Here is a 14,838-nt window from a genome sequence, read left to right as displayed (position 1 = left end):
AAAAAAAAAAAAAAAATCAAGAAGTTTGAGTTCTCAGTTTTATTTTTCCTTTTCAAGAGTATTTTGGCTATTGAGGGTCACTTGAGATTCCCTCTTAAGTAATGTCTTAAAATTTGCATATATATTGACATTCACTTGTGCTATAAGATCTATGGAGTTTGACAAATGCATAGTGTCACATATTCACCATTACAGAATCATACAGAATAGTTTCCCCTCCTAATAATCCCAAATGTTTCACTTCTATACATTTCTTCATTCCCAAACTCCTGGAAACTACTGATGTGCTTACTATCTCCGTAGCTTTATCTTTTCTAGAATGTCATTTAAATGCGGTCGTGGAGCCTTTTCAATGTGTCTTCTTTCAATATGCATGTAAGATTTATCCATGTCTTTGCATGGCTTGATAGCTTATTTCTTTTTATCACTACGTAGTATGGAAGAGGGTTTTATATTCTGAATTTTACAACACATAAATAGGTTTCCATTTGCTAATATTTTCTCTCAAGTCTTCTGGTCATGGAGATACTTTTTTCCTGCCATATCTCTATGCAGCATTCACTTGTTTTCCTAATGTCATGATCAATTTAACTCTTTCCCTTAAACCTGCATATACTGCTCAGAAAACAACACAAGGCTCTTTAGCTATTCAGGCCTCACTTGAATAGCTGCTCAGACTTTACCTGACAATTGCTCATATTATTCTTCTTTATGGCCCCAGTTAACATTTCCCTTTCCCAACATCATTGTTTCACCTCGCTTTATATCATTCTTTAAGTTGTGAACTATATTCTGCGACAATGCTGTGCCTAGCTTCTACTGGGTAGTCAATAAATACTCATTGGATGGACAAATAAGTAACTCGGTTTAGTGTAACAGCAGATTGCAGACAAACCAACATAACCTGAATTTCATGCTATGTTCCACCTGCTTGGATAATAATAATTGTTTTCCATGTATTCTCTCTTTTTTTTTTTTTTTAAAAAAAACTTTTTTGAAGGCTACTTCCAAAAAATGGCTTGAAATCCGAGATACGTTCAATTTGTGCAGAACACGTGGGGTTTATATAAGCATTACCAAATAGCATCATGCTAGTGAACCTTGATAATGCATGTCAGAGGTTCCCAACATTAACTCAGAACATCAGCGTTACTCCAAATAGCTGAAACACATTGTACAGAATTTATTTTCTCATAAAATGTTGCATAGCCAGGTTTTGGGAGTTGGCAAGCTGAATCAGAATTATTATCATCCATATTATTAGTAAAAGGAGCTGATGTGGCTATTTATTAATTCATTAGCTTTAAAAAATCCTTGATATTAGTAGAAAATTTAAATACTGAGCCTCCAAGCAAAATATTCTAGAAGGACCCCCATTCTTATATGCTTAAGGCTAAAGGACCCCCATTCTTATATATGTAAGGCTAAAGATATACATAGTTTAATCTGTGGGTCCCTCTTGAAAAGTCTGTGTTTCTTGCACAGTTGCTGCCTTCAAAATGAGTTGTCAGTCCCTATATGCCAGGTCCCTAATTTCAATGCCAATAAACTGTTGACATCTGGGTGCTGGGGAAAGAGGGAATTTTTAAATCTCTTATCTCCATTCTCCCTATCCCTTCCCCTTCCTTCCATACTCCTTCCCTTCCTTCTGCTCCTAGTTAAGATATCTGCCATTGTCTTGGGTTATGGATAACGTTGTTATCTAGAAAGGGTAATTTCTGCTGGTTAAATCTCACATGTTTGCAATCATCCTTCACATACTCAACGGTTTGTATCAGAAATGAGGTCTTAAGGGACTTGTTGACCTTTCAAGAACTCTCTGTTTTAAAGATTTATCCCTTGATGGAAGGAACTTTTTTAAGTATAAAAATGTGCACAAGCAGAATACGGCAAAAGTATTGTGAGTCTTTGGATGTTTTAAAAGAGGATATTCCATCTCTAGCTTTTCTTATTTGTTACAAGATGGGTTCTATTTATTTATTTATTTATTTTGAGACCGAATCTCACTATGTAAGAGACTGGTAGAGTACTGTGGCGTCACAGTTCACAGCAACCTCAAACTCTCGGGCTTAAGCGATTCTCTTGCTTCAGCCTCACAAGTAGCTGGGACTACAGGTGCCTGCCGCACGTCTGGCTATTTTTTTGTTGTAATTGTTTAGCTTGGCCAGGCCGGGTTTGAACCCACTACCCTCAGTGTATGTGCCTGGCATCATAACTACTATGCTACTGGCACCAAACTGGGTTCCTTTATTTTTAAGGGTTGAAATGGTTGAACTCTTTATACCTTGTACTTTTCTGAACACTTCTGTTGTACTTTTAGGTTGTGGAAGTGACAAAAAGTTGCTACCAGAAGATAATGATATACCTGGAGGTAGTTGATGGTGATCACTTGAGGTTAGGTGTCCTTTGTTTCTTAGGCAGGGCAAATCATTTGTTGCCCAAATTTCTGTGCTTCTAAGTAGCACTGAAATTTGGGAACAAATGGAAAACAGAAGATAAAATGGTGTGGGTCTCTGTAAGAACCGTCCAAAAGTTTGCTTCTCAAAATAATTGAAGATAAGATTATTTGGCGTACAGATATATGTATTTTCTAACATTCCAATTTTGCATAAAATTCCATGTATGCAAATGGGTTTCATAATTCATCAATTTGATTTCATCAAGTCTTTGGATTTGGATCACTTATATGTTGCATTTAGCCGAAATGAGTATCCAAGTCTCTGGTTTTCATTGAACCCCAATAGTAACTATGCTAATTTCATCCTCACGGCCTGTAAGTTAATGCCAGACACTGGAACTAACTTACTAGCATAGAGATACTTGAGAATAACTGGTGCAATGTTTTTCTTAACTGATTGTATTTCAGGATGAAAACCAATAGACTATAATCAAGAATTGCCAAAAAGATCACTGTTTTCCTCTTGTACCAGGATAATTCATTGCTTGGGTATGTCCCTGAGAATATTTCTACTCTGACAAATTGACACAGTTTTTGAAAAACATGTTTGCAGCAGAAGCTGCTGCTCTGGCTTCCCATGTTGGCAGTAACATTTCCTGATTTCTACATTGGCAACACATATTCTTTTCTTCATTACATGTTGGATAAAAGGTGGCTGCTAAGCCACAAACAATTCACCTTTCTTTCTTTCTGCACTGATAGAATTGTTCACGTTCTACAGAGCTGGAAAATGTGGTATGGGGCCCTTTCTACATTTTAAAAACTGATGGCTGCTTTCTCATCCCGGGTACATATGTATGAGACCCCGTAATGTTCTTGCTACATCACATAAGTTTCACATTTTACGGGTTTCAAAGCCTTTGTGTATATTATTTTACAGCCACCTTCTAACACCTCTAAAAGATAGGACAGATATCACTCTAATAATTTATATTACCATGAGGCTTGGAGAATTTCAGTGGATTTTTCATAGTCACAGAGGTAGAATGTGGTACAACCCAGAATTGAAGCTTGCAGATTTGAGGCCTGGGAACTCTAATGCAAGTTCAGAGCATCACTGATTTTGCCAGGAGGTGTTGTAATATTATCAAAATATAGAAATCATATATTTTGCAGTGTGTGCTCTGGTGGTACAAGGTAGCACTGTATACTTCTCATTTTTCTCATTTTCATCACCATGACCTCTTGATGGAAGCAAATCTGGTTGCTATTCTTCCCTCTTGATTTATTTAATAGTTAATCTCATTTTCCAGCAAGAATGTTAAGACCTGACCTAAATATTATAATTAACACATTAAGAGTTTATGTCAGCATGATCTAGTTTTCTCCCTTTCCAGTGTGGACACTCATGAATCATTATTTTCAAAACAGTACATTTTGCTTTTGCAGTTTTATGAGTCAGATCACACAATTGTATTATGTCAAAGAGTGGGCCATCTTCTGCAAGGTGTCTCTCTTGCAATGGAAGAACACTAATTGTATGGACTTAGCGAGTTTCGATTCTTTCTGCCCTCTTTTGCCTAGCAGAGCTCAATGCACAATTTCTACTCAGATTTAATGATTTTGTCTAGTCATGAAGTGATTTGAGAGGGAGGGTGATGCTAGAATAACAAGGAAATGTTTAAACAAATGCTTTTTATACTGGCTTCTAGTCTTTCTAAGAATATATTGACCCTATCTCTGTTTTGCTGTTCCTTATACACAAATAAGTCCTGTTTTATTTCTTCATTTTTACTAAATATTAGCTTTTTAGAGTGCTTGACAGAATATCTAGTCAAATAGTATGATCACATTTTTCAGAACCTGGGAGAAACTTGAGGAATGGTTTTCTCTCCTCATTAATTTTGAAGTTTTATACTTAAAGGGTATAAAACAGTAAAAACAGTAAATCATATCCTTTTCTTTTTTAAAAAATCATAATATAGCAATGCAAATTTTATCTTTTTCTATGTAGACTAAGATATTAACTGGTTTGAATATATTTACCTTTTTTTGTAACATGTAGAATTAGGAAAAGATTAAAACAGAAAAGTCACTATACAAAAAAAATTGTGTTAATTTTTACTGAGGCACTTCCATTGTACCTATTAACATTTGAAATGTTATCAAGAAAACTCAAGATAGAGACTATAGAAAATTTAAGAAACCCATTCTTCATTGGCTCTTTATGTCTCTGTAAAAGGCAAATGAAAATGTGTCAGATACTAATCCCTTTAGGACCTTGGGTGATGTCATCTGTGCCTGGCATCTGACTCTTGCTGTGTCTTCCCAGGTGGCCATGTTTGTGCTGCAGCTAGGCAGTGCCACTTTCCTGCTTACAGAGCCTGTGATCAGCGCGATGACAACTGGGGCCGCCACCCATGTCCTGACATCGCAAGTCAAGTATCTCTTGGGAATGAAAATGCCATATATATCTGGACCACTTGGATTCTTTTATGTGAGTTTTGCTTGTGAACTTGTTCATGTATTTTGGGTGGATATATTTTAAAAAGTAGGATGTGGTTAATTACAATACTGAATTTTTTATATTAGAGCAACGTCTCAAATTCAGTCTTGTAAGATTTAAAAAATGTGATTTAGGCTGTGAAATGAGCTTAATAAGTAATATTTACTCTATTTTGGAAATAATTCCTTATAACAAAAAATTGAATACGATATAATTGGGGGGCATGATTAGTTATAAATACCTTGAATTTTTTGTGAGCCAGATATGTCATCAGTTTCTAATGGGAACCACCTGCTGGGATTGTGGCTCAGTTTAACACTCTGCTACACTCTACTACAATCTTTCTCTTTTGTAAACCCTGGTATGAGTTGAATCAGAGGCCTGTTCAAAATTGGTGGCTGGAGACTCAGCAAGGGAATAGCTGTTAAAAGATCCTAAAAGGAACATCTGGCTAGTTCAGACATATTGTCCCCAAAACACTCTGTTGTCCTTAGTTTCATTTTGAAGTTGACCTCAAATCTGTGACTGCCTAGGAGCTCTCATTGTACTGGAATTTTATTGAAAAGAGTGATTTATTAATAAATTTGAAGGCAATCAAATTTATTTTACCTTATTTTATGCAATGCTGTGTAGTAAATTATATTAATGTTTTATAGGCAATATGTTGCTATCCTTAATTTTCTATGCTTGAAAGTGTTTCAAAAGATGGATGTGCAATAATGTATTGGTCTAATCCCTGTTCTTGAGAATGCTTCTGGTATTTCCTTATTATACATGGCCCCATACAGATCCTCTTTATCTGTATACTACTGTCTACATCACTGATTATTGCATTAGGGTGCATTCCTAGTAATGGAACTACCAGGTCAAAAGGGTATAATATCTTTGCCAAATTTCAACCGGAAAAGTGGTACCCATTAATATTTTACTCTGATTTTATCATTGTCAACTCTGGCTATTACTATTTTTTTAAATACCAATTTGATATGTGAAAAATTATATCACTGGTTTAAATGTGTATTTCTCTGATGAGGTTGTAAAATCTTTAATAAAGATTGGCAACACAGAGCTGGAAGCTGTTTCTAAAATTTTGTTTCTTAGGTAATATCCGGCTCAGTGATTCATTCATTTTAAGGAAGTTTAAAACCCAAACAAGAACACTGGAACTGGGCCTGGAAGCAACATAATTCCAAACTCCAGTTCAAACAAAAGCAGATCAAAGTAGCTGTAAGCTGTCAGCTGACTGCCCGAGAGTTAAGACTTTTGGTGACACTAGGGCTATAAGATAGAACCAAATCAATGATGGCTTCTATCTTGACCTCACCCCTGGGACCAGCTTGCTCTTCTGCATGTGTGCAGTGTAAGGAAATGACTGCAGTTTACAACTCGGCATCTTTAGTCATTTCTGCATGCACAAAGAATTATCTTTCTTTTGACTACTTGCAGTAGAATCAGGGCATCTTGATGTGGGAAAGGCTTTGGTCTTTCAGCTTGTTTCTCCAGTGGCAATGTAAATGAAATGTTATAGTAAAATGTTTTTGTATGTGTGTGTATATGTGTGTGTTTTCCATTTTGTTTTCTTATGAGATAAAAACTGCAGGCTACTTTACCTTGGTCTTATAGGTCAAAAATGGTGAGACTTTTGGAGGTCTTTGATGGGCTGTCATGGTGAAAAGGATCAGTTTTAGGGGTAATTTTTAGACTGCTGGCTTTAAATTCAACATTACTCAATTCGTTGAAGTTGCTGTGCTTTGCATTGATGAGAAATGAAAAAAAAAGAAAGTGACTCTTGTTTTTCAGTGTCACAGAGCTCTTCACATTTAGGCTATTAGGTAGAAGTGGCGTTTGAGCTGTTTGCCCAGGTTTCAAAATGGATGCTAATGTTGCTATGTCAGAAATTGTGGTGTTCTAAGCATTAGATTAAGAAATAAATCTTAAGTTGGACATAGGTTACGGTGGAATATTGCAAAGTGTGCTTTGGCATAGTTAGGCTGATAGAATCTGATGGTGATGATGTGAATCTCAACTTGGTCCTGTATCATTTAAGTTGTATGTGAAGGAGCAAAACTAAGTTCAGCAAAGCTACATCAGAGAACATTATAGGAGTCTCGGCCATCAGGTCAAAGAATCTAACACTATTGGGGATTTTTCAATCTTTGTATTTTTTTTTATTTGTATAAATCTTGGGGGTACAGGTGTAATTTCATTTCATGCATAGATTGCTTAGTGGTGAACTCAGGGCATTTAGAACATCCGTCACCCAAATAATGTACATTGTACCCGCTGAATAGTTTCTTATCATCCACCCTTATCCCACCTCCTCACTCTCCTGAGTCTCCATTGTCCATCAGCCCATGCTCATGTGTATGCTTTATTTAGCTCCCATTTATAAGTAAGAACTTGTCTTTTTGTCCTTCTGTGTCTAACTTGCTTTTCTTAAGATAACAGCTTCCAGCGCCATCCATATTGTTGCAGAGATATAAATTTATTACTTTTATGACTAAATGGTGTTCTGTTGTGAAAAGAAAATATGCTGCATTTTCTTTTCCTCGTCCTCCACGGACAGATGCTTACATTGATTCTAACTTTTGCTATTGTGAACAGTGTTGTTATGAACATATGAGTGCAAGTAGGTTTTCGATATAATGATTTTATTCTCCTTTGGGTAGATACCTAGTGGTAGGATAGCTGAACCGAATAATAGTTCTATTTTTAGTTCTTTGAGAAATCTCCATACTGTTTTCCATAGAGGTTGTCCTAATTTACATTCTTACCAACAGTATTTCAAAGTTCTCTTTTCTCTGCATTCTTGCCAACATCTGTTATTATCTTTTTAATAATAGCCATTCTGACTAATGTAAGGTGATATCTCATCCTGGTTTTAATTTTTATTTCTGTGATGTTAATGATGTTGAGCATTATTTAACTTGCCTGTTGGCCATTTGTATGTCTTCTTTTGAAAAATGTGTATCCATATCCTTTGCCTTATGTTTGATGAAATTATTATTGTTGTTGTTATTGAATTGAGTTCCTTGTAAATTGATATTAGTTCACTGTTGGATGCATAGTTTGCAATTTTTTCTCCTGCTTTGTAGGTTGTCTTTTTATTATGTTGATTATTTACTTTGTTCTGCAGAAGCTTTTCAGTTTAATTAATTTCCATTTGTCTATTTTTGGTTTTGTTGCCTGTGTTTTTGAGGTCTTAGTCATGAAGTCTTTGCCTAGATCAATGTCCAGAAGAGTTTTGAATTTTTCACTCTTTAATTATACTTCCTGCTTCTGAGTTTTCGCCATTGTTACATGCTTTTTGAAAGCTGCTTAGGCTGATGATAATATAGAACATGTTACTGATATTCCTTGGAAATTAAGTTAATATCTAGAATATTTAGAACTCTTACAATGAGCCAGTCATGACTCCTACTAGTGTCAGGTGGGACACTTATTTTTGTCAAAAGAATTCAGGTTGGCCACCCCAAATGTCCATTAATTAATTCTGGTAATAGCATTCCTTACTGTCAAATTTGAGAGAAAATACAGCCTTCTGCCTTTATTCTCTTCTTAACTTAGGGTGTGCAGTTTAGAGTCTCTTTCCTTTTTTTGCTATAATGGTTTCTCTAGTGTTCTTCTTGGGGATGCCTTATTCTGAGCTGTTCAGATAATCTCATCATCTAGTATTAGTAGCTACAATTGCCATTGATTTGATTGCTCTGGGCTGACAGGTGTTCATGCCACAGTGGAATGTTTTTAGGAAGCAATTTGAATCAGGTACAGGAAGTGGTTGGTATGTCCTTTTAGATGACAGATCAGCTCTCCAGTAGGGCTGAGGGGTAGATGTGGCTTTTCTACATCTGACATAAGGAACACATGCCGCCAACTGCAGCTAAGCTCAGGTGCTTGGACCACTCTTTCTTTTCTAGCTGAAAGTTCTTAACCCATTTCCTCAGGAAAGGGATTCTCTCAGAATGTTAAATACTCTGAAGGCTTTCTTCTAATACTTTGAATGCCCTCCCAACATTTCTGTTTTGCACATATTTAAAAGGACCCTCTAGAATAACTGTTATGACCGTCCTATATCTCTAAGAAGAATGGTATAGGCCAAATTTATCCTCTTATGTATCCGTCCTAAATGCTTTCACAGATCACTCTTTGCATTTTCTTTCTCCTTTTTATTTATCTCTAAATTCATATATTTCAAATGAAACTATCTCTCCTTTAGAATATTGCTGTTTCTTAATGAACTTTGATGAATGCTTCATTACATTCTGCTTCAGTTATATATGGGGTAAAAAAAAATTTTTCCCCTGAGTTAATTTTTAGCTCTGGCGATTTTATGAGGGCCCATAAAATCAGTAGACACTTATTAGTCTTTTTTTTCTTTAAAAAGAGGCAACAGAGAACAGGGAAAGAACTTTAGAATCACAGATACTCAGATTCAGATCATAGTTCTAGCCATGGCCTGAGCAAATGACCTAAAAGTTTTTGACTTTCAGTTGCCTGTTCTATAAATCAGTGATAGTCATACTTGTTGAAATTCATTCCCAGAGTGAAATACATGAAGCATACTTGCTCACCAAATGGAAGCCATTATCTTTCTTACTAGTAATGCATGGTTAAATACCACAAATTATAGATTTTTTAAAATGTGCCCTTTCATACTTTTCCTCTGTAAAGAACTCTTAATTGGATAAACAAAACTAAATAACAAAACAAAGTTATATCTATTTCTGCAACTTATGAAGATGGCTTGAAGAATTATGAAGCTTTAAAAAATAAATATATCTGCTGTTAGTCATTAGAATTGAAGAAATGCTGATAGTTAGTTTATTTTTATTTTTAAACATTTCCATTGATCCGACTCAAATCCCCCACGGCAGTTATAATCCCATTTAATAAATTATAAGCAGTGCTGCCATATACTTAAAAATAAGCTGAAGCAATAATCAACAATAACCACTTCTGTCTTGGGATCCTAGCTTGCCAGTAAATCATTCTATTCTTGTCTTCACTGGGATTCAGATATTTGACCAATAAACTGAATCACCACACAGAAAGAGGGAAAAGTTTAATTCTTTAGAATAAAGTTTTTAAAATTGAGATAGGATAAATTATCTTTTCATTAGAAAGGATGTCTTCCCCATGAGGCATAATAAAAATTACAAAAATTCCTAGTTCATATTAGCACATGTGGATTTCTTTGAGCTGGCGCCAGTGTCTCAGCCTGAAGCAGTCCACGACAAATTTGGCAGAGCCAGTTTCTTTGGCATGGGTTTATGTGAGTACTGTTCTAAATAAATACGTACCATTCTGTACATTAAACCCAAGAGCAAAAGGCAAGCTTGGAAATATAGTCAATTACCCTTCTTGGAAGTTTTTATTTTCGTCCTTAAAAGTGGGGAGTTTCAGAATTGCAAAACCGTTTCAGTCCCACCCCCATCCGTGAAGTACGAGCAAAGCACTTTTCTAGTTTGGATCGCAACGACTGCCAAGAGGGAACCAAGAAAGTTCATAAAATGGGATAGAAACGTCAGACAGAAATCAGAGCTGGTGAAACGTTTTCTTTTCTAGGGAATGAGATCACAATTAAATATGTACAAATGAGGTTTATATGTGAAGAGCAAATCTACTTTGAACACACAGGCCCTCTGGGATTTCTGAATCAAGAACATACTTTGGTGGTTTGTGAAAACCCACATTTTTCTCCAGATATGGGGTCATTTGTATTGTGAATTTCGATGTCCAATGTGTCCTGAAAAAATGGATAGAATAATTTTAGGGGAGAGCAAAAGAATGTTCATCTGCAGCTTGACTCAGTCAGTGATACAGGGGACAGAAAATGTGGCAGGTTTAATTTGTATATGGAGCAGTTATGTGGAAATTCGTAACAAAGGTTAGGTTAAGATTCTAAATCAGAGAGCAAATATGTATTTTGCAACTGTACCATATGAGGCTGAGCTCTCTCCACCCCCCCACAATTCACTGAAAAATGCATCACCACAAAATACAAGTAATTTAAATTAGACTAATTTACTAAACAAGAGATGGCCGGATGCCACTTGGATCTTGGCACGCGTGGTTGTGTGTTTGGTCCAAGTGAGTTTTGCATACTCATGCTGTCTTTAGCTGTTCAACATACCATGCTTCCCCTAGACCACATTTTACTCTGAGAATTAATTTATCCCTTGAAACAATAGCAAATGGATTTGTTCACAGTGTGAGATATACTCATTGATCAGAAATTTAAATGTAAGGATATGAAAACTAATAGAATGTTGTGTATTTTCCCCTTGCTTTTGGGATTTGTTTGTATTGATCAAACACAACTTGGGGATAATATTAAACTTAGTGTTTTTTTGTATTTCTATGTGTGTTCACTATTTTGAGGGAGAAGTGTTTGGAGGGGCTTGATGTTATCAATGCCTATTCTAAAATATTTAGTCATGTGGGCAAAGTTGAAAGGAGACACCAAATTCTTACCAACAGGGAGAACTTGTACCAACGTCAATTTTAGAAGTATCAGAGATGACTTTAGGGTCTCTAAGCAGGAATCTAGGTCTATTTGGAGGGAGGATTCAAATAGAATTAACCCCAGAGAAGGTTAGGGCAGGGAGAGAGCACTCCTAGGTGATTGTGGCTCATGTTTAAAGGCTCCAGGGATGTACAAGCTGCCTTAAATAATTGATAGAATAATCCGAGGAACTTTTACAAACTACACAAAAATGGGAAGAGATTACCAGGCATCTCTGAGTAAAGAAACACCAGAGCAAGTTTACTCAAAAAACATTTATTGAAATCCAGACACAATGGCTTATACCTATAAACCTTGCACTTGGGGAGGCCAAGGAGAGTGGATTGCTTAAGCACAAGAGTTTGAGACCAGCCTGAGCAAGAGTGAGATGAAACTTCCTCTCTACTAAAAACAGAAAAATTAGCCGGGCACTGTGGCAGGTGTCTGCAGTCCCACATATTGGGAAGGCTGAGAGGCAAGAGGATTGTTCGAGCCCAAGAGTTTGGGGTAGCTGTGAGCTATGACTGCACAGCAGTCTACTCAGGGCAACAGAGTAAGACGCTGTCTCAAAAAAATAAAAACACACACCCCCAAACAAAATTACTGAACATCTCATAGGTGTTAAGGATTTAATGGAATAATAACATCCCTGTTCTCATAACATTTTATTGAAATACTGAGGAGGGGCAGCACCTGTGGCTCAAAGAGGTAGGGCGCCAACCCCATATGCCGGAGGTGGCAGGTTCAAACCCAGCCCTGGCCAAAAACTGCAAAAAAAAAAAAAAAAAAAAGTGTGTCGAGGACACTAGACCAGGTGTGAGAAGAGCTTGACTGCCTGAGAAGCAGCCCAGGTGCTGTGAATCCCACCACTGAGAAATAAAAATCCAAGACTCCGTGGTCCATGGTAGTCTCCCCTTCCACAGAGTGGCATCTTCCCTCCCTAACCCAAGGAAAGAAAGGAGCAGCAGGCACATTTGGAAAAATCCCTTGCCAAGCTGAAGGCACTGTGAGAGAGGCATCAGTAAAAAGTGCCCGTGTTAGTCTAGGATTGAGGACACTTGTGTCCCCACCCTGATTCTGTCATTTGCAGGCCAGGCAACCTGGGGCACGTCAGTAGTCTGAAGAACTTGATTTCTGCATTCATAGAATGTGTGAAACTGCTTGATTTCTATGGTTTTTTTCTGGTGTCTTGTGACACTACATTTGTCACTTGAGTTGAAATATTTACCACAGTTATTAACCATGCCTAGATTTTTTTTTCATTTTGTATAAAGTTGCAAAACATTGCCAGGGTATACATGTTTTGGTGATGTTAACTTAGTTTTGTACACTTTAAGGCAAAGTTGTAAGTGTGCTCCTCACTCAGAATATGTGCCTAGCACCAGTTAGGTGTGAGTGTACCCCAGCCCTCCTCCCTCTCTCACGTACTTGGCTTCCATGGAGTTTGACTTCCATATGTGCAGGCGAGTGTTGATTGACTATTTCCAACTTAGTAGTGAGCACATGTGGTGTTTGCGTTTCCATTGTCACCGTATTTCACTTAGAAGAATGGTCTCCAGTTCCATCCAGGTCATTACCAAAGATACTAGGCCCTAACTCATCTTTGACTGATGCTCTGTCAGTTGCTGGGCTCTCCTGACACTGTGATACTGATCACTTAGTAACCATTACTCAAAGCTTTCTGTTTAGTTTCATTTTGTGTTTTTAAAATACTTTTAGCTTGGTTAACTTGACGAGAAGGGAATTTACTAGCAGACATCTATGATAACAAGAAAGGAGCTCTGGGTCCCCTTTGCCGTCTATATGGATTCACTAGGGCTGAGACAATAAACCACCACACCCTGGGTGGCTGGAGGCGGGAAGTCCAAGATGAAGGCGCTGGCTTAATCAAGGGGGAGTTTGAGGGCTCTCCCTTGGCAGGCAAATGGCCGCCTTCTTGCTGTCTGTTCACATGGTGGTCCCCTTGTACAGTGCTCAGCCTGGTGACTCTGTGTGTGTCCTGAATGACACCAGTTATATTAGAATAGGGACCACCCTCATGGCTTTGTTTTAACTTAATTACTCCTTTAAAGGCCCCTGTCTCTGAATACAGTCTGAAGTATGGGGGGTTAGAATTTCAACATATAAATTTTGAGCTTGCCTAAGCCCAGGAGTTGGAGGTTGCTGTGAGCTGTGTCATGCCATGGCACTCTACTGACGGTGATAAAGTGAGACTCTCTGTCTATAAAAAAAAAAAAAAAAAAAATTTTTTTGAGGGAGCACAGTTTAACCCATAGCATTCTCTTTGAGTTGTCTCAGAAATGTGACATACTTAATTGGGTCACTGTTTCGGTGTTCCATGACTATTGTAACAAGTTGCCACAAACACGTGGTTTAACGAAACTACGAAATTTATTCTCACCTTTTTGGAGGACAGAAGTTCAAAATCAGGGTCTTAGTAGTGCATGCTCCCTCTTTGGGTTCCAAGAGAGAAGTCCTCCTGCCTTTTCCAGCTTCTGCTGGCTGCAGGCATTTCTTGGCATGTGGGTGCCTCACCAGTCTCTGCCTCAGTCTCCACATCACCTTACTCTCCGGGTTTGTTCTCTTCTCTGCTATAAAGACGCTTGGCATGGGATTTAGGGTCCACTCAGGTAATTCTAGATAATCTCATCTCAAGATCTTTTACTTAACTAGATCTGCAATGACCCTTTTTCCAAATAAGATCACAGCCACAGACTCTGGGACTTATGATGTAAACATGTTGTTTTGAGGGGCAACACCTCATCCATTCCAGTAACACAACCATGAATGAATGGGGAGGAGGATTTATGCTTGTTTATTTGTTTTAAAATTAAAAGATTACTGATATTATCCATATGATACTATCAGTAAATATATTTGACACAACATTTGAAAACTATCCTAGGGTCATGACTGCCACTGAGAGCTCTGTGTTGTAAGATGAGGCTTCTGAAGCAATATGCAGTTAGATGGATTATGTAATATTACAATGAGTAAGATGATTTATTTGGTAGTGCTACTTTTGTTTTATTTCAAAAGATACTCTTCCTAAGACATAGGAAAAATCCATATATATTTTTAGATGTATATCTGTGCACAAATTATGCCAAATGTGCTTTCAAACCAGTTTACACATGGGATATTAAACTTAGATAGATGTTACTCTTTTTTCCCCTTTGAAGGTAGTTTAGGCTTTGTGGCTGATGACTGACCCAAAGTCATATATTGGGATTTAAGACTTGTAGATTGTAGATTAGTAGTACCTACTAACAAATTAGTGAGATTTAGTAAAGCTTGCTGATTTTACTATCATTCTGTTGTTTCTCTTGTGAAATACAAACTTATTTATGACAGATCATTAGTGCAAAAATAGCACAGGAATGATAAATAATACTCAAACGGTTTACATGTTGTCTTTGGCCTGAAAAA

The 14,838-nt window shown here is 37.1% G+C and overlaps 1 protein-coding gene across 1 annotated transcript in view; it reads left to right on the top strand.

Annotated features, from left to right (window-relative positions):
* SLC26A7 (solute carrier family 26 member 7) overlaps positions 1 to 14,838 on the top strand; it is a 132,886-nt gene that overhangs the window by 67,089 nt on the left and 50,959 nt on the right. Inside the window, exon 5 of the mRNA XM_023517445.1 lies at positions 4,731 to 4,895. Coding sequence (XP_023373213.1) covers positions 4,731 to 4,895 — 165 coding nt within the window. The remainder of the gene's footprint in view (positions 1 to 4,730; positions 4,896 to 14,838) is intronic.

This window comes from Otolemur garnettii, unplaced genomic scaffold (genome assembly GCF_000181295.1).
Source record: "Otolemur garnettii isolate 467f Iridium unplaced genomic scaffold, OtoGar3 scaffold00004, whole genome shotgun sequence".
NCBI classification, from domain to species: Eukaryota; Metazoa; Chordata; class Mammalia; order Primates; family Galagidae; genus Otolemur; species Otolemur garnettii.
The sequence above is the reverse complement of the archived record's forward strand: the minus strand, read 5'-3'. Positions and strand labels throughout refer to the sequence as shown.